A 21,642-nucleotide genomic window follows, 5' to 3' on the forward strand; every position below is an offset into this window, starting at 1 on the left:
AAGTAATGCACACAGAACGATACTTGTAACGCCATCTAGTGGCTATCTACTAATATTCGAAAAGACAGTGCTCTATTGATAAAAATGATCTAATTTTCGATAGGATTTACTTCCTTGTAGCTTCCTCATTAATTTTCTTCAAATTATAAAATACAAGGCATTTAGCTTATGAATAAGGAAAATAAAATTTTAATTAACTATATCGAAGGAAATTATCATTTATTAAATTAATAAAGCTGGCAATTGGTGGTGGAATTTACGTCTTAGCACTATAATAAAAAGGTTCAAATTAGAGTTATAGAAATTTAATACATTCCGTATCAATTTATACACTCGTATCTATGAATGTACCTATGTTAATTTTTATACCAATTCACGATTGTTTGTCGTCTATCGATAATTTCAGATATTGCTATATTATTATCTTATGAACTTAATCAAATTGTTATAGTGATAAAGGGTTTAAATAATGATTATTATACGAAATACAGAATTATTCGGGCTGCAGTCGTGTAGGTGACGTTGCGTGGAACATTGTAGGTAAGTGGATATTTAAATAGAATTATTTAAACAAAATTATATCTTATCTACACATCTTAATGTTCAAAATAGATAACATCCTAAATAGGGTAATGTGTTAAAATATATCGGAAAATATCCTATTAATAATAAATGTCGTTTGGCCCCTGCACAGAATGGGCCACTCTTTCCTTTGCCATGGGTGTCGTAAGAGCCGACTAACGGGACATAATGGTCGAGGGATCGGCAGTAGCATTATATCTATATATGTATATATTGTGTGCGTACGAGGCTACGTCCGTCGTCCGTACGTCCCTAGATGGTTTGTGAAACAGTTTTGTCCATTTCTCTATTTTCCTGCACGAAACAGTGTAAAGTATTCTATTTGTTGATGTATATACTACCCATTTAGCAAATTTGTGTCAAGTTTATGCGTGATTGTGCAATAAACATACAAATAAACATACTTCTAATATTATTTCTTCCATTTCTACTTTCATTACCAATATTACAAATATTAATAGGAAGTACGATATACGATACCTTTAAGACAGAATTTAAAGTGCAAATCCCTGATTTCGGTTATCAAATTGTCATTAATTAATCGATTAAAATCGTCCATGACTAATGATTTTTTTTTTATCTTATGAAATTATCTTATCGACGATCGATATGACGAACTCCTTCGAAGGGTAAAATGCTTTATGCTATTTTACAGATTAATTTTCTTTTTCAATTATTAGTAAAAATATTTTTGAATTAATAGATTTAATAGTAAACTGTTTTTAAAACCACACTATTAATTGTGTGATTGTTTAAAAATTTACTTCTTATGCCACTGTGTTAGGTTGACTGGAAGGGATTTCTTTTAAAAATACGGTGAACTACTCTTGAAATTAATTTCAATAAATCGATAGATAAATAGATATTCTTTATTGTTTCCTCCAAAATATTACAACAGTAAACCTATTATAAATATAAACAATTACAAGAAATAATCACAATGAGAAAACAATGAGTGACCTTATCGCTAAGAGCGATCTCTTCCAGGCAACCTTTGGATGGAAAGGAGTAATAGTAACTGTTTAATTGGAGGCACGATGATGATCCTAATTATTAGTAAATATGGAGATTTAATACATGTAATTATGTTAATATATATCCCTACTCACTATTATATACATATATATATATACATACACACATACATACACATATATACACACATATATACATATACATACATATGCATACATCGCACTCTCCAATTGCAACACTAGCGACATAATTTTTTTTTATTCTACTTAGAATGGCAAACAGGCTGACGGCCCACCTGATGGAAAGTGATAACCGTCGCCTATAGACATGCAGTACCATGAACATAACAGAGTATACTGTTTCGCCCATGATACCCCCCATGCGTTGCCATTCCTGAGGACTCAGGTGTTATTCCTCTGTACACTGTAAATTCACGCCATATACCCTTCAAACCGAAACACAGCCATGTAGACACAACTGCTTTACGAATTGGACAGAGTTACCCAAGCAATCGACTTTTGTACAAAGTCTCCCTCTGGTAAAATAATATATCCATCAATAATGGTTCCATATTGTTCTGATAAATGCGTATTAGTGTAACTTGAGGGAGGGAGGGGGGTTTCTTCAGGGTCGGCAACGCGTGCGTAATACCTCTGGTATTGCAGGCGTTCATAGGCTACGGTAACCGCTTGCCATCAGGTGGGCAGTATGCTTGTTTGCCACCTCAGTGGTATAAAAAAAAAACTTGGCAGTATAAACTATTGTAAACTGATTCTAATCATAATTTAAATTCTTAACTATTATTTCATGAGTGCAGTATAAAATTGAATAGTATGGATAGATATTGATAATTGGGTTCAAGCGTAGACGCGAAGTTCACCTTTGCGTACATTGTTTTTAATCGTTTTTATTGCTGTATGTTTTAGTGCAATAAAGAATATATAAAATACTAGCTGACTCGGCAAACGTTGTTTTACCATATACATTATTTCGAGAACTCATATGAAAATTTATCCTACTACAATTATTATACTAGATTGCTAACATGTAACCCTATTTTTATGTGCCGCACATAAAAATCGCGATTAAAAAACAGGGGTTGATTGTAAAAGCGTGAAAATTTTAATTCGTATGTATTTTTCAATGCTAAGTCATAATAAAATAAAAATAAATAAAATTGTCGAAAAAAAAAATAAGAAAAAAATATTCAGGAGTAGGTCACCCTTATCATTGAGGGGTATGAAAAATAGTTGGCCGATTCTCTGACCTACCCGATATGCACGCAAAATTTCATAAAAATCGGTAAAGCCGTTACGGAGGAGTTTGGTAACAAACACCGCGACATGAGAATTTTATATACTCGTATTAGATATTTATGAGTAGTAAATGATTTGGCCGTGCGGTCCCGGCATAGAATAGGCCACCCCAGCTTTTCCTGTGGGTGTCGTAAGAGGCGACTAAGGGAGAGCGAGAGATGGACAGCAGCGTTTCTCTTCAGCTCTAAAAGTTTGACTGCTGTTACCAATCCGCCTGTCAAGCATAGCAGCTACTAGCAAAACTCCAAAACCCCCAAGGCTGATTTGATGATGATGATGATGATGAAAGTAACGATTCACTAGTCTTTACCCGCGACTTGGTTCGCGTGACCGGGATATATTCACTGATCGGGGGGGAAAAGAAGCTGTTCTTCTCCATCCTATATACAATATGCATACTATTTCATAGTAATTGGTCAACCCGTTGAAGTCATGATATCTATTTACAATATAAAGGAAAAGTTAGTTATATCTATAAAATTATACTAGTTACTAGCTGTGTACTGCGGTTCCGCTCACGTGAATTAAGTATCTAGAGTCGGGTTAAATACATTAATTATAATATTGTATGTTAGCACACTAGGTTTATAACATTGATTTGGCTTTTGCTGTTATAATGTTGTAATTATTTTTAATGAATAAATAAATAAATAAAGTATCCTATATGCTAAGCTAGGATACAACCTACCTGTGTACCAAATTTCATTTAAATCTGTTCAGCAGTTTTTGCACTAAAAAGTAACAAAACTGTTATCTATCCATCGTTACAAACTTTCAAATTTCTTCACATTTCACATTTATCAATATAATAAATATATCTTTTATTCCAGGTTCCACTATGTTGTTCCTAGTCCTTCTATGCACCCTTGTGGGGTCCATTTCAGCTATTCCACCCCATCTTGAAGATGGATTGGGGTCTGATTTCGAATATTATAATACTAATCTGGATAATCCGCAGTATCGTTTAAAAGATAATGTTTATCCTATTGAAGTATTCGTCGATCTTGACGTCTATTTGAAAGAGGCTAAATTTGATGGAGTCGTCAAGATTTTGGTCGAGGTAATAAAACTTATTTTTTTTTTACAAGCTTTTATTTAACACTCAGGTTAGGGAATCTTTTTGCCGAGGCTTGAGAGACTACAGCATGGGGCTCTTCGAAAAGGGCGTATTAAATTTATTATTATTTTATTAAAAATATTATAAATTTTTGTTTGCACAAATAAAATCTGTTATTGGCTGTATTTATAAGTTGTGTTTTTAAGAGCTGTGGATTTTTGTATAAAATGAATAAATAAATAAAAAAAAAAGCTACCTAAAGGTCGACAATGTGCGCGTGACATCTCTCGTGTTACAGGCGTTCATATGCAACGGTAACCCCGTTTACCATTAAACGGGCAGTATGCTTGTTTCACGCGATTGTTGCATAAAATCTTACTAAAACAAGAAAATTGTAACTAGAGGATGTCTGTACATGGGAGATATTTAAGAAAAATAATACAAGGGGTCTTAATAATAAGCCAACATAATATTTATTATAAATTTTGTCTGTCTGATTGTCTGTATGTCTGTATATTTATGCCACTATCACGTAAACCCTATTGTTCTAAATTGTATGAAGTTCTCGCAATTGTAATACCGAAGAATTACCTTAAGATCTGGTCATATATAATGTAACTTAAAACATTAACCAAAAGTGATTAAAAACATTGTTTTTTTTTTTATTTTGAAATCCACATCTCTGGTTTTCCTTTAAAACGCATAAATCTTTCGCCTTTTACTAAATATTTCCGTGGAGGGGAACACTCAGTGTCATCATGAGTCTTACTCAATTTTTTGATAGCTCTGCTTCGGCAGGGTTCGAAATAGAAGACACCACGCCGGCATACACAGACCAACAGTGTATGCCGGCTGCAAATTCAGCGACCCGGAGGTTGTCGCTTCCGGAGTTGAAGCCGGGGTAATGGGGTACGCCCCGAGGCCCCTACCTCACCCGCCCCCCCTACACATCATCTGGCGGGCAAAGAGAAGAAAGTTGTAGTTGTTGGAATCCACACGTATGAATAAGCAGACAAATGCTACTTTAGAACAGTCTTATATTTTTTTTAACATTCACTAGCGTACGATTGTGTTGTATCAACATATTTGGCATTGTTATGTTAGTTTACGAGTATAGTTAGTACAATATAATATTGTGGTGCCATCGAGCAAATCCGACGCAGTTTTTTTTTTATTTTTTTTTATTCTGTGTTTTCTGTCGCTATTTTTCTTGCGACAACCTTCTTGTCTGTATTTGTTATAACTGTGTATAAAACTGAGGATTTTTTTTTTTTTTAATATAATCCGACGCAGTTGTCTAATTGAAATTGCTTAGATACAATGCAGTATATTTTCTACTTTATTATCAATATATATAATAAAATCGTAACTGCTCGTTGTCTGTACATGGAAGATATATAAGAAAAACTATTATAGGGGGGGGGGGGGGGGGTTTATGAAAATTAACTGTACATTTTATAAACTATGTTTTTTCTTTTTATACAACTTATTTTACTTCTATATTAAAAAAAAAAACACAGCTATGCAAACACAACTGCTTCACGGCAGAAACACGAATGAGACAGATCCAAGCAATCGACTTTTGTACAAAGTCTCCCTCTGGTACGATACCTATTTATGCCATAATCATTTCAGGTACGCGAAGAAAATATAACGCAAATTGTGTTACATCAAAAGGTAGTCAGAATCCTGTCAGTGGACGTTTTGAACTCAGCAAACCAACCGGTTCAGTTGCAAGTCCCCAACATGTTTACAACTGACGATTATTACGAACTATTACTGATTAACGTCGCCAATCCGTTGGCTATTGGACAGTACACTATCATCGTGAACTACCTTGGCCAGATCAACACCAACCCCTTGGACAGAGGTTTCTACAGGGGATATTATTTCTACAACGACGAAACTCAGTAAGTGCAGTAGAAAGTGGCAATCAAAAATTTGGTCGAGTTAGGTTCGTAAAAGTAATATCGTTAAAATTTTTCTGTTTTTTTTTTTCCTATTTCGTTTGGGGTTGGCGTTGAAAAAAGTAACATGACAACATATTATTTTATTATGAGAAACAAATCGGAAATTATTGAATACCTTTGTATTTGGGGGGAAAGGGATTGTTAGTAATGGAGACTGAGAATGCTATTGCTAGCAATATACCCAACCAGGTAGACCTCCTCGCGGTTCCACCTGGAAACTATCATGGTTAATTCCTGATGAATTCATCATGGTGGGCTAACTGGCCTGTTTTCATTCTCATCTATCGCCCTTCACTGGTGCTCCGCCAGCGTATCCCGTTAACGCAGGCGGGGTCACCATACCATTATCACACATAAAAAAAATACCTTTGTATTTAATAATTATAATAATTAAAATCATAATTATTATTTTTTAAATTTATATAATATAATATTATTATTATACTTCATTCACGGCTAAGTTTGCAGGTTTTCTCAAACAACCCGTCTCAAAAACAGTTGGAAAAAAGGAAGCTGAGGCCACAACCCCTTTTATTGCATATGTGTATGCAAATATGCATACACACATACATTACTTATACATATATTACATATATATTGCTTTTATTTTTCATAACTCCGTATGTGTGTGTGTCGGTAGCGGTGTGATGCGGTGCATCTTTTAGGAGTTTAGTGCAATTATTGTATTTCCTAGTGCTTTATATATTATGGCTGCTTATTTTTGTAATATACCTATATTGATGTTCGCATATAGTTACCGCAATCTTATTATTAATATTATACAATAGTATTAATAATTTTTTTTTAAATGGATGATAATGGAATGGTAACCCCACCCGCGCTATCGGTATACACCGGCGGGGCACCAGTGAAGGATGATAGGTGAGGATGAAGCAGGTCAGTTAGCCCATCGTGACGAATTCAACAAGAATTGTTCACGATGGTTTCCAGGGGTAACCACGTAGAGGTCGACCTAATAAGGCATATTGCTAGCAATGGGGCTGTCAAACTCCATTGCTTACAATCCCTTTCCCCCCTAATAATTATATTAAGACGCTCATAGCAGATAACTTGTTGCTGCACATTAAACTTATTTTCTCTTGCCTGCTTCAATGAATAGACATTTACAAGGCAAAGGTTAATAAGATACTTATAAGCTTGCAGGTTCTATATTTGACTTTTACATCATTTTCCATTAGGCGAGATCGGAGTTAATCTCCGGTGATTTAAATAAGTTAAAAAACAAAAAAAAAAACATATTACTGGGATAATTTTTAAGTTACGTGTATTCAAATTTAAAATTTTCAAACGGTAACGGGTTTATGTTTTATTATTATTATTATTCTATTGGTTTTATTATCAATTTCATGAAAACATACATAATTTATTACAGTAAATAGAAAATAACTGACTAACATGTAATATAGTTTTAATTATAAAAAAAAAAAAAAAAATTAATGATCAGTCCCATTCATGATCCGTACCCGACCCAAAGGTCCCCGTGACACTCGCGGCATTTTCCCGTTGGATTGCCAAAGATATCCTTTGAGTCTGATATGAATCTAAAATAGTTTTCTTGTGTCCGTTTTGTTGTGCAGTAAAGTGTGTATAGTTACATTAAAACTAAACACTAAAACTATGTAATGTACAGTGTAGTATGACCAATTTAACATTTGGTGCAAGAAGCATAGTAATTTAGTTTGTAAATAGTCATATGGCCTTTAACCTGCTATAATAAAGTTTCGTATTTAAGTATTCATATCTATAGACGTTGATCATCATATTCTAATATTAGATATTGTAAAAAAAAGTGTTCAAACCTTTAGAAAGTCAACTTCATGAATTAGCTTCTAATATCTTTTTGGATTTTCACAGCTATTACGCCACTACGCAGTTCCAGCCCTACCACGCGAGAAAGGCCTTCCCTTGCTTCGACGAGCCCCAATTCAAATCACGATATGTCATCTCCATTGTCCGTGATAGCAATCTCAGTCCGTCTTTCTCTAACATGGCTATTAATGATTCGGCGACAAACGAGTATGTATAATTACAATAATTGAAAATATATATTATATTATATATATTTTTACCAGAGGGAGACTTTGTACAAAAGTTGTTTGCTTGGGTACCTCTGTCCCATTTGTGTTTCAACCGTAAAACAGTTGTGTTTGTATGGCTGTGTTTCGGTTTGAAGGATGGCATATGGCGTGAATTTACAGGGTACAAAGGAATAACATTTGAGTCCTCAGGAATGGCAACGCATGGGGGGTATGATGGGCGGAACAGTATACTCTATTATGTCCGTGGTACTGCTCATGTCTATAGGCGACAGTTACTACTTTCCATCAGGTGGACCGTCAGCTTGTTTGCCATTCTAAGTTGTATAAAAAAGATCTTTATAATGTTTCCTTTAAAGTTACTTTTCAGCTAAATCGCATATCTACTCGTGTTACTACTGATAATACAAAGAGAAATATTTGATTTATTTATTTGTAATGGGTGAACTTAAAAATCAGTAAACCTAGTTTAAAAATTATTTCTTCTATAAAAAGATACATTATCAGCAAGTAATATAATCTACATATTATTTTCGAAAATTTTATCTATCCGTGCAAAACTGGGTCGGATCGCTAGCTATTAAAATTTTGGCTACACATTTAAAAAATAATATGAAAGTTTTCATAATCATTACTTCAATAATTTCTATCTTTCTTATATTATATTACTTTATTTGGTTGGATTTTTATTCATACATTTATTACTTTTTTTAACAAGTTACTGTTTCTAACCACACACTTTTATAGTTGAATACCTGTTATTCACAGAGTTGCTCCTGGACGTGTAAGAGAGACTTTCCTTCCCACTCCTAAGATCTCTGCCTACTTGATAGCCTTCCATGTCAGCGACTTCGTAGCAACAAATTTCTCTAGCACGCCCACTAAGCCATTCCAAATCATATCCCGCCAAGGAGCTACAGATCAACACGCTTATGCCGCGGATATTGGCCGTAAGATCTCTGATGCACTGGACGATTATTTAGCTATCGATTACTATGACATGGGACAAGGACAACCCATGAAAAATGACCACATCGCTTTACCAGACTTCCCTTCAGGTGCTATGGAGAACTGGGGAATGGTTAACTACAGGCAAGTCTTGTGCAATTTTTTTCTTATTTTATTAAAAAAAAACAGTAATTCTAATGTAGAATTACTGTTTTTTTTAACCACTTATAATGAATATATGTACTTTTTTTTCAATTTTACAATATTAAATATTTAAAAATATTCATTTTAATTTTATAACATAGGTACTATATTTAAAAAAGAGGGTTATTTTATGATATTGCTATAGTTCTTAGTTCTAGTCGTCAAGAGAAGCATCGCCGATGTTTATGACGCTGATTGTGTTTTGGCCGATATTATTACCTCCTATTTAATGAATTTTTAGTTTGTGTTTTTTTTGCTGTTCTTAAGAGTATAAAAAACTGCAAGAAATTCAATTTAAATATTATTTTAGTATGTATGTATATCAATAATTAGTAATACCGCATTCGAGTATTCTGACACTTCCCTATGGTTGACAGGGAGAGAATGCTTTTAGCATTAAGTCCGCCATGTACACATATTTGTACTAATGAATAAATAAATAAATAAAACATTTCAGGGAAGCTTATCTTTTGTTTGATGGAAACAATACGAATATCAGCAACAAGATCACCATAGCCACTATTATTGCTCACGAGCTGGCACATAAATGGTTTGGAAACCTTGTCACCTGTTTCTGGTGGAGCAATCTGTGGCTTAATGAATCTTTCGCAAGTTTCTTCGAATACTTCGCAGCACATAAGGTAAGTTAATATAGTTAATTTTCACAAAAGATATCGATAATAATGGATGTAGATGACTATAAAAGTAGTCGAAAGCCTAAAAAAAAAGATTATGGATATAACTGTTTTCTATTAACATAAAATTAGATATGTTATTATATCTTTATTTTCTTTTCTTTATTAAAAAAATGCAGCGGTTCACTTAATTATTCCCATACTATTGAATTAGATATATTTGGAAAAGCGTGTTGCATCTTGCATTTGGAACTAAATTGAAGAAACTGAATATTTTTATCCCGGAAGATCTTATATTCTAACTACTTATCCTGGATACCTTATCAGGTTGCCTACGTGCCTCCCCCTCCCTGGAAACCATCTTGCATTATGAATTCCAAGTGTATTCATCACCATATGTTACCCGACCTGCCTTTTCATCCTCACCTAGCATCCCTTACTGGTGCTTTGCCAGCGTATACCGTTAGCGTAAGTGGGGTTACCACTCCATTGTATTATATTATCAATTTGTTATTATATTAACCTATTTAGGAGCCCAGTTCTAAAACCATAATTACTGTACCCTTATAAAACTATAATATTAATATTAGTTAAGAAACTACAGCTATGTCTTTACCGAATAAATCTCATTTCAAATCTCATTTCATTGTCATCTAATAAAAAACCACTTAATACTTTTTTAAATTATCTTTTATATGCATTTTTATAGGCTGATCCAAGTCTGCAATTGTTTGATCAGTTTGTTGTGAACTACGTACACAGCGCTTTGTCAGCTGACGCAAGCCCTAACGTCAACTCCATGAACAACAGCGATGTTAGCAATAATCCGTCAATTACCAGTCATTTTAGCACCACTAGCTATGCCAAAGGAGCTTCGGTTCTTTGGACCTTAGAGAACTTCGTCGGTCCTCGTACATTTAGGACTGCGCTTAGATATTATTTGAGAAGCAGGTATAAAAATTATTCTCATATCTTATATCTCAGTATCGTTGTCATCTTACAGACGTACATTGTATTATCGTAAACTTGCATAGTACTTAGTGTTACAGAAATAGAGTTCAGTTCAGTCAATCGTTAGAGATAATATGAGCCTATCTTTCGTATGATGATGACAACGATGACAATTTTTATATGTCTCATATTGTCGACGTGAAACGACGTTCTTGTTGTTTTGGTAATAAGGAATATCTCGTAATATTTAATATTTCAGTCTTCATAGAGCAACAAATAATTACGTTATAAGTGTTATAATCTAAAATTACTATTATATTTTCATGTCTATAGATGATGCTTACTGCTTTGCTTCATGTACTATTTTTTATAATACAGCAATTACAATAATGTTTATTTAGTTATTTAGATCTCTAATAAAACAAATGTTTTATTGACACAAATAAGATTTTATACATGGATATACGGTTTGGTAGTGATATTTGATTAATTTTTTTTTTTATAACTCAACAAAAATCAAAACTAAATCTGGTTCACTTTGTTGTTGCTATATTATTGTTACTTATCGTGGATACGATTCAAGTATATTATAGTAAATGGGTTTTAGTAAATATTGCCATATCAAGAATTGCTAATAATTATATGTCCATTGCTTTCTCAAAAGATATTGAATATTTCGTACTGTTTCGTACATTGTAAGTAGATACTGCAATGTTTGTAATGTTATTAATATAGTTTAAAATTTTGTAGGGCATATGAAATCGGTACGCCAGAAGATATGTATAATGCATTCAAAAGAGCGACATCAGAAGACTTGGAATTCACACGTAATTTTCCCGATGTCGATATTGGTAAAGTATTCGACAGTTGGGTCCAGAATCCCGGTTCGCCTGTTGTAAATGTGACTCTTGATACAGCGAATGGCGTCATTACTGTCGAACAGGTATGTAATCGTTCTAAGAATACTATTATTACAATACATAACTGAAAATATAAAAGTTCTTTTTTGTAACTTATTATAAATTTTATGAATTACGCTGTAGAACTCAATTCTAATGGAATTATGCCTATTATATTTGTACCAATGATTAATATTGCATATCGCTTGCTTCGTCACATTTACTTACAATTGCGGTATGCTATAGCTGTATGGCGCATCTGTTTATATTGTACCCGCATATTTGATGTATTTAAATCATTGTTTAGTAAGCCGTTTCAAGTTTCTATAAATTTGCATGGTATATTAATATTTAATAACTTATTCTATTTTCATTGTTTAACCTCAATTTATGTAATTTATTTTCAGAATAGTGATATTGTTAAATTTCTATTATTTAAATTATTCATATACCTATTTCAGTAATAAATTAAGTGTTTACTATCAGAATGTACGCGGGTTGAGATCTAAAACGGCTACATTTTTCCATAATATTTGTACGCAATCATACGATATTATTATTCTAACAAAGACGTTGTTTGGATGGTATGATAGATACTATTTGATGACTGCAAAGTATAGCAAACTATTTGATGACTGCAAAGTACCAGCATTTATCACACCTGTGCACAAAAAAGGCTCCAGAACTGAAATTGGGAATTATAGATTCATTTCCAATTTATGTCATATTTCTAAAATATTTGAGAAATTAGTATATGAACAGCTATACTCTGCTATTAAAGGGCCTTAAATGATTTTCAGCATGGTTTCTTAAGGCGATGATCCACTGTATCAAATTTAGTACTAACAGCACAAAATTTGATTAATTCTTTTATGTATTTTCCTTTTTTTTAATAAATATATTATTTAATATATATTTTTTAATATGTAAGACATTGGTTTGTTTAATTTTAGAAACGCTACGTATTATCCGGTACTCCACCAGAACAGTTGTGGCAAATTCCTCTAACTTGGACCTTTGGTAGTGACCCTAAATTCTACGACACTAAGCCTCGCTTACTTCTGTCCTCTCGTTCAGCTACTATTCAAGCCTCTACTGGACATAACTGGGTTATATTCAATATTGGCCAATCAGGTATGTAAAGTATTTCTAATATTTTATAAGTTTCTCTTAAGGACATATATTATCAGTATCTTATAATTGCTTGTGTATTTATGTTGTTGATTTTTTTCTTTTTACTTCTTTCAATATTTCAATTTTTTATTTCTTTTTAAATAAATACCCGCCCACTATGTACTTTTCATTATAACATTGTGATTTGTTAATCTTTGTCGGGTGCTCATGATACAGGTTCGCCTAGTGTGGGGCCCATTGTATTTAGTATTTGTAACTTTGTGTTTTTGTCAAATAATAAATAAATAAATAAATAAATAAATAAATAAGAACTACTAACAGACTAAACCTAGTTCGGTGGCTAACAGATTTAATTAAATATAATTTAATTAATAAAGACAGTAATTATAAAAAAAGAGAATAAATTATTATATTTAACACAAAATAATATTGATTTTTAGTGAATTGAAATGAATCTATTTTATTCTTAGGTTTATACCGTGTCGCTTACGATGACCATAACTGGGAAATGATTGCATCATACCTTCGGAACGATGCCAATAGGTTGAGAGTCAATGTAATTAACAGGGCACAGGTATGTATTCTTAATAATTATTATAATAATATATAATTATAATAATATATAATGAAAAAATCGTTAATCAATAATTTTCCATTAATATTTTAATAATAATAATTACATTAATATGCAGTTGACATTGGCATTGACAAGTTTCTAACCATGATTTAATATTTTCTAATATTACCATTTATGTTTCTAGATAGTGAACGATGTGTTATTCTTCATACGTTCTGACGGAATCAGCATTGCTCGTGCTTTCGACGTTCTTAGTTTCCTGAGACGCGAAACTGATTACTATGTTTGGGCTGCAGCTATAGGTCAACTTGACTGGATTAGGAGGAGACTGGAGCATATCGATGTCGCCCATCAAGAGTTCGATGTAACTATTTTTGATGTATTCTTTTATTCCACGTATAGGCTTATCTGATGGGAGACAACCATCGTCTACAGACATAAGAGTACCATAAGATTTACGGATAATACTCTGTGATGATTATAGTACTAATCTTGCGCTGCCATTCCTGTGAACTAGTGTTATGACCCTATTAATTTTATCAGAGGCAGACTTTGCTTACCAGAGGGAGACAAAAGTCGTTTGCTTAGGTACCTGTGTCCTATTCGTGTTTCAACCGTAAAGCAGTTACGGTTACCACTTTCCATGAGGTGGGCCGTCAGCTTGTTTGCCATTCTAAGTTGTATAAAAAAAAAGAACAAAAAAAAAATGTTTGGCGGTAGAGACTCGATTGAGACAAAAGTATTGCTTATTGAATGTGTTCAGTATTCTCCAAAATGCCTTTATCATTTCCAGTTAATTGTTCTATTAATTGATAATGATGATGTAATATTTAGATTACATTTGAAAGTCTGTACAGATATTTGGACATTTGAATAATCATTACTCATTTTAAACTCTAAATTTTCAAATCCTGTTCGAGAATAACAACGTTTTTTCTTGTTTTAATAAAAATTTTATATTTAAATATATACATACATACATATCTGTCACGCTTGTCTCCCATAAGGGTAGGCAGAAACAGTGGAACGCCAAATGCTTCGATTCAAACAAACCTCTTTCGCTTCTTTCACATTCATCAATCTTGTCATACACGCTCGCCGGTTACAGGTACTTTTAATTTGGTCCTTCTTCAGCACATCGCCTATTTGGTCAAAATACGTCCGTCTAGGGCTGCCCATACCGACATCTCTGTTCAGTCATATATATATATATATATATATATATATATATATATATATATATATATATATATATATATATACATATATACATATATAAGATTTTGCGTGATGCCTCTACCAATTTTAAACCGATTTGGGCAACACTATTGAAAATTATTAATCAATATTGTAAATCATTAATTTTTTAGCCAAGTCTTAAATTATTACATAAAACCTGATTATTTTCAATTACAGAACTTCCTGTTAGAATCATTGGAGACTGTTATTGGAAATCTTGGATATAATGAACGTAACAGCGACTCAGTACCGACAATTTTGAATCGCATGCAAATATTGAATTTAGCATGCAACCTTGGCCACCAAGGCTGTGTCAGTGACAGCTTGCAAAAGTGGAATAATTTCAGAAATAATCCAAGTCAGCTGTAAGTATCCTGTTATAATATATTAATATATAAAAGTCCTCTATTACATAAGCCACTAAAAAGTAATTAGCATGTGCTGAAATACAAATTTGCATGCTCATTATTGTTTAAGAGCATTTGTACCACATTTCGAGCAAATAAAATTATTATTATTATGATTATCTTCATCAGCTGTTCATCAGCGCTTCAATCTGTCCATTATTAAACATCGACTGAATCCCTGTTTAAGTAAGACATAAAGGTGGGTTTTGTCAATAGTTTGCCACGCCACAGATAATATAATACTATACTAGGCCACGCTTAGCAAGCGAATTGACACCCGCAGTTAGGATTTAGTGATGTTTCGACAGAGACGCTGCTGCCCATCCTTCGACCATGGAATTCCTTTGGTTGCCTGGTTTGTTTGTTTGGTTGGTTTGGAAATGGCAATTTTTATTTTTTTGTAATTGGCTAGAAAGGTCAGCGTTAAAATTTGTACAAAAAATCGTAAATTATACGAAGTACGAGTACATAATAAACTCAACGCCGTTTCCCATAGATTTCTAATGCTATTTTACTTTTAACTACCTAAATGTTTAAAATAATAATAATAAACTCTTTATTGCGCACAGTAGAGATGTATACAAGGAGTATTTATACAGAATGTGCATATACAAAAGGCGGCCTTATCGCTAAAAGCAATCTCTTACAGACAACCTGGCATAAAGAATGGATAAGTACAGAGAGAAAGGTAGATGGCGCAAATCAGACACAGTAAAATACCTATTTCACCATACATTTTTTTCTTTTCTCTATTATTTATACGAATTATATGTGCATTGAAATGCAGGGTTCCACCAAATCTTCGCCGTTACGTGTACTGCGTTGGTCTTCGCGAAGGGAATGCGGCTGATTACAACTTCCTCTTGAATCTGTATAACACGGCAGAGAACACTGCTGATATGGTTGTAATTCTCCGTGCTCTCGCGTGCACAAGGGATGAAAACTCCCTTCGGAGGTGAGTTCTGTTTATAAATCTACACATCTCCGTTTCAAATACTATATACATGCCAAGTTTCATTATTGACTAAGAAGATAAAGCCAAACTTTCATATTGATCATATAACTAAAGACTAGTAAGGATTATATCCTTAACAATACTCGGGTTACCACGAAATTAATACGTGAGTAAATCCGATGTAAATTATAATTCTATTACTCTAAAGTTATAACATGTTTATGGGCGACTTTCATCATATTAGCTTTTAACTGTTCTCTACTGAACACAAACCTCCCCCATGAGGGGGTTTGCCAATATTTACCACGCTTAGCAGGCGGATTTACAACTTAGAATGGCAAACAAGCTGACAGCCCACCTGATGGAAAGTGGTAACCGTCGCTTATAGACATGAGCAATGCCATGGACATAACAGTATACTGTTTCGCCCATGATACCCCCCATGCGTTGCCATTCCTGAGGACTCAGGTGTTATTCCTCTGTACCTTGTAAATTCACGCCATATACCATCCTTCAAATCGAAACACAGCAATGCAAACACAACTGCTTTACGGTGGAAACACGAATGGGGCAGAGATACCCAAGCAAACTACTTTTGTACGAAGTCTCCCTCTGGTAAAAAGAAAAGTTCTGTTTTAAAAGGGATGCAGCTGCCCGTCCCTTTCCCTCCCTTAGACGACTATTACGACACCCATAGGAAAGGACCCCTCCCAGGCCTATTCTATGCCGGATTGAAAATGGTATGGTAACCCCCCGCCTGCGCTAACGGGATACGCTGGCGGAGCACCAGTGAAGGGCGATAGATGAGAATGAAAACAGGCCAGTTAGCCCATCATGATAAATTCATCAGAAATTAACTATGATAGTTTCCAGGGAGAACCGCGAGGAGTCCGAACTGGTTGGGTATATTGCTAGCAATGGGATTCTCAGTCTCCATTACTAACAATCCCTTTCCCCCTATCCACTTTCTATTAGGTGAACTGCTCTATCAGCTCATTTGTTTCTCTAACAATAAAAAAAAGAGACTGACCTAAATAGTCTTAACATTAAAGGGCCGAATCCTTTATGGGACACATTAAAGGGTGTCTTAAACACTATATACGATTATAATTATACACTTAATTATAGATTAATTATACTAAACACTTGATATTTTCAGCTACTTGAATGAAACAATGTATAATAATAAAATTCGTATACACGATCGTACGAATGCCTTCTCCTTCGCCCTCCAAGGGAACAGGGAGAATCTAGGAATCGTTCTTAACTTCCTGTATGATAATTTCGAAGAAATTAGAGAAACGTAAGTTATATATGGAATCCATTAGCATCGTTTTGAGTGTGTGTTCTACTAGTAAAATTGAATATTTTTAACAGATATCAAAAACATTTTTTGAAGTCGGTTTAAAATACTTATAAACAGGTTTGAGAGTCTGTATGTATTTTGATGTTTGATGTTGATTTTTTATGTTCGTCATAACTTTGTTATTTATGAACCGATTTGAAAAAATCTTTTTGTATATGAATTGATATCGTTCAGTAATTTGTTTTCCAAATCAAAATAACTGGCTTTGCATTGATTGAAAGTTGTGTTTATTTTTTAGCGAACAAATTCCACTTGTACCTAAGGAATCCGCTCTTTTGAAAGAATAAAAAAATCAAAGCCTTCCGTATTATTTAAACATATTATGAATATGTCTTTTGTTAATTTGAGGCTCAAATTCTTTTTAATGTTTCGGCCTATGTTACTGTGGGGAAAAATAAATGTGCTTACGGTAATCTGTTTACTCTCCTTTTTCGGGGGAAAAAAGTAATCGATATTTTATTTGTTTCTTTAAAACTAGTGTCTTTCAACCATTTTCATGACACAACACCCATCTCACCCTCCCCTCCAGTATGAAAAAATATTTCGCAACCTTCGATTCTCCGTTTTTTTTCATGTATTTCATAATATTACGAAGACGTTGTAGGGACTGAATACTTCAATCCATACAATATTTTTAATAATCAATACTCCTAATAAATCTTTATAATTAATTTTGTTATTTTTTTGCCACTGAGACAGTTTTCGCGACCTCCCTTTAAAGCCTCACACATTGAAAAACACTGTTGGAAACTATTAATTCCTTTTTTTATTGTTTTATTTCATACTAGTTATATTACGCAGCTTTGCATACCTACATTAGTCTATAAAGTGCCATATTCTACATAAATATAATTCATAAATATATTACTACATCCTATATGAAAATATATAGGTTTAATTATCATTTATGAATTTTATTCAAATCTATCTAGCCTTCTTCTATATTTACAAACTTTTACATCTCAGTAACAATATTATAAATTTGAAAAGATGTTTAGGTGTTTACGTCTTAACTACGTTTAAAAGGTTAAAGGGGTTTTGTTGAAATTTGGTATACGAATAGGTTATATCCTAACTTAACAGATATGATACTTTATATGCTGATTTAGACAGCTAAAACCGCGGTAAACAACTAGTTTATAATATTATTAGGATGTTGGCTGATTAAAATCATTTTGCTTCTAGATATGGCGGTGGTGATCGGCTCAATGTGGTGATCAGCTCCTTGTCCACATATTTAACAAACATTACAGATATTGAAACGGTAAGTTGCCATTTATTTTTATTGCAGTTTTTATTTTATTTCAGAAGGTCAAATTATGGCTCTTTTAGATTACTTGTCTAAACTTTGTTGGAGTAGTAATTGTCATCTATAAATATGATCTAGATTTTAGTTCATTAATTCGTGTCTGAGTATTACTAATTTAAGTAATTTATGTAGGTTTTTACATAACTAATCTGGCCATAAATACTGTTAAATATATTTTTTTCTTTTTTTAAACTTTTAAAAAGGCCATTTCGATTAGGATTTTTTTTTATCTTTTGCCGAGACTTTAATAAATATGTAGGTATAAATTTTAGTAATATTACATTACTTCATTAGAAAAATGTATTTTTATTTGTTTCTTAGATTTCCATTTTGCATTATTGCTGCCCACTCACTACTTCATTATAAATATAAACAATTACGAGAAATCATCGTGTTAAGATAACAATGGGCGACCTTATCGCTAAAAGCGATCTCTTCCGGGCAATCTTTGTATAGATTCATATTCTTCTTTTAATTTTGTTTCTTATCCTCTTTCTATTTCAGTTCCAGAACTGGAGTTACACAAATCAACTGGCCCTTGGGGAATCATTCAGCAGCGCTCTGTCTGTTGTACAATCAGCCCTGAACAACTTAAATTGGGGTTCTAATAACGTTGTTGCTATTTACTCCTCGCTTCTACAAAGAGGAGCGGCTACGTCTATCACCGTCTCGCTCATTCTGCTACTTGTAGCTCTTTCAGCACATATATTTAACTAAACTGTAATTTTTATTAAGTGATTACACAAATAATCACTTGTTGATAATATTAATTATTGATGCTTAGAGGAACTATGATTTTACATTTTAAAACCATGATTTACAATTCTGTTAATTTTAAATTTAATTTTTTTTTCTATAAAAAATGCGGATTTGTTTGTATACGCGATACTAGTATTTACAATTATTAGGTTATTGTACGATGTGAAATAGCGTATAAATATTAATAATATAAAATAAACCATGATAATTACGCTATTTAAGTTATTTATTTATTTATAATAATTTTTGATAAGTTTACAGATTTACTAATGCATTCATCAAGAACCAAAAATAGGACATTAAAAATATATAATAATAATAATAAAAATAATAATAATAATAAAAATCTAATAACACTATAAAAATAAACATTAAAAATTAAAAATGTTATGTTTTTAAATTGTTAGGATATTAAATTATTTTAATTTAACAGATTTTTTATTTATCTAATAATATATATATATATATATATATATATATATATATATATATATATATATATATATATATATATATATATATATATATATATATATATATAACTGAATTTCATGTTACGTGATACAAGAGTCATATAAACTTAACACAGTTGATGCGATTACAGCAATTTTTTTTATATGATAATAAAATGGTAATCCCGTCTGCGCTGATGGTATACAGTGGCGGGGCACCAGTAAGGGATGATAGGTGAGAATGAAAAGGCCGGTTAGTTGGCCTATCGCGCATGATGGTATTCAGTGGGAACCTGATGAGGTATATTGCTAGCAATGGGACTGGTAGTCCCCATTACTAGTAATCCCTTCCCCCCGATTGCAACATATTAACGTCTTAGACGATAGATAATAAGTTTGTTAACATTCTATAGGCAATGGTTACACAGCTCCCCGACATGCAAACGTAATGTAGAAAGAAAGAAGAGAAATGACCTCAAATACATTGCAGGAAGTCAGTGGTTGCAGGTGGCTCAGGACTGGTTCTTACGGTAGTCTATAGGCGAGGCCTATGTTAGTTGGCAGTGAACAATTGACGTCTGATATGATGATGATGATGATGATGATGATGAACTGTTCTGTTTTACTTCGGAAGTGTTAGAAAAATTGTTGATACTGGCCATTGTACGTGGCCGTGGTACATGACTATAATAATATTTCATAACTAGGCCGTAACTTTCTTCGTTCACAGTGCTAATGCACTCTTCAAACCCTACTGCATTTTTTTTTAATGGGTGATAATGGAATGGTAACCCCACCCGCGCTATCGGTATACACCGGCGAGGCACCAGTGAAAGATGATAGGTGAGGATGAAGCAGGTCTTCAACAATTATTATTCACGATGGTTTCCAGGGGGAACTATGTGGAGGTCAACCTAATAGGGCATATTGCTAGCAATGGGGTTGTCAAACTCCATTGCTAACAGTCCCTTTTCCCCCAAACCCTACTGCATTTATCACCAATCCTATTCCAAAGGTTTAAAATCCAGGATTTTCATTTATATATAAACAATTAATAACAAATTAATATGCGCAACGATAAACAGCGTGTTGCTTGCGTAGTGCTACCTTGCAGTTAAATTTAATTCCGCGGCGTATGCTGTACGCAGGGTTAAACAGTATACTAATATTGAGACTGCCAGACTTACTTTCATAGTATACTGTCCTATGGAATATTATAGGGTAAAGCAGCCGATGTCCAAAGCATATTTGTATTACAAAAACACGCTGTTCGCGTAATTTATATAAGTATTCTTACCGTAACTTCAGAGGGAGACTTTGTACAAAAGTCGATTGCTTGGGTACCTCTGTCCCATTCGTGTTTCAACCGTGAAGCAGTTGTGTTTGTATGGCTGTGTTTCGGTTTGAAGGGTGGGCTATGACGTGAATTTACTGGGTACAGAGGAATAATACCTGAGTCCTCAGAAATGGCAACGCATGGGGTGTACCATGGGCGAAATAGTATACTCTGTTATGTCCATGGTACTGCTCATGTCTATAGGCGACGGTTACCACTTTCCATCAGGTGGGCCGTCAGCTTGTTTGCCATTCTAAGTTGTATAAAAAAAAAAAAAAAAAAACTGCAGAGTCTATATACGCAAACATTTTGTATATACGCAGGAATCTTCAACTGTTTCTTAGAAACAGCGATCTGAATAATCTTAACACCACGTACAAATACAAACTAGCTGTTCCGAAATATCGTTTAGAAAAATGCATGCAAAAATGAGTGCATGGTGTTAGTCGATCATGCACGGACTTTTTAATGACAATGTAAAATACATATAATGTTAACAGAGATTTAAAAGAAT

At 33.3% G+C, this 21,642-nt stretch overlaps 1 protein-coding gene and 1 non-coding gene across 2 annotated transcripts; both read left to right on the top strand.

Moving 5' to 3' along the window:
- The first annotated feature begins 386 nt into the window (after positions 1–386).
- On the top strand, positions 387–19,556 carry LOC113517732 (membrane alanyl aminopeptidase-like). Its single transcript, XM_052897594.1, has 16 exons — positions 387–540; positions 3,704–3,933; positions 5,566–5,840; positions 7,776–7,937; positions 8,726–9,049; positions 9,567–9,750; positions 10,454–10,695; positions 11,446–11,638; positions 12,548–12,728; positions 13,199–13,302; positions 13,490–13,669; positions 14,722–14,909; positions 15,739–15,906; positions 17,066–17,209; positions 18,458–18,536; positions 19,086–19,556. Exons 2-16 carry the CDS (start codon positions 3,712–3,714, stop codon positions 19,296–19,298), a joined length of 2,859 nt encoding a protein of 952 aa, XP_052753554.1. The 5' UTR covers positions 387–540; positions 3,704–3,711; the 3' UTR covers positions 19,299–19,556.
- LOC113515710 (U5 spliceosomal RNA) lies at positions 4,608–4,732 on the top strand. The gene has a single exon (XR_003402217.2). It is a non-coding gene; the product is annotated as a U5 spliceosomal RNA (small nuclear RNA).
- Positions 19,557–21,642: the final 2,086 nt, after the last annotated feature.

The sequence above is a fragment of the Galleria mellonella genome, unplaced genomic scaffold (genome assembly GCF_026898425.1).
Source record: "Galleria mellonella isolate WM207_F2 unplaced genomic scaffold, CSIRO_AGI_GalMel_v1 utg37, whole genome shotgun sequence".
In the NCBI taxonomy this organism is placed as follows: Eukaryota; Metazoa; Arthropoda; class Insecta; order Lepidoptera; family Pyralidae; genus Galleria; species Galleria mellonella.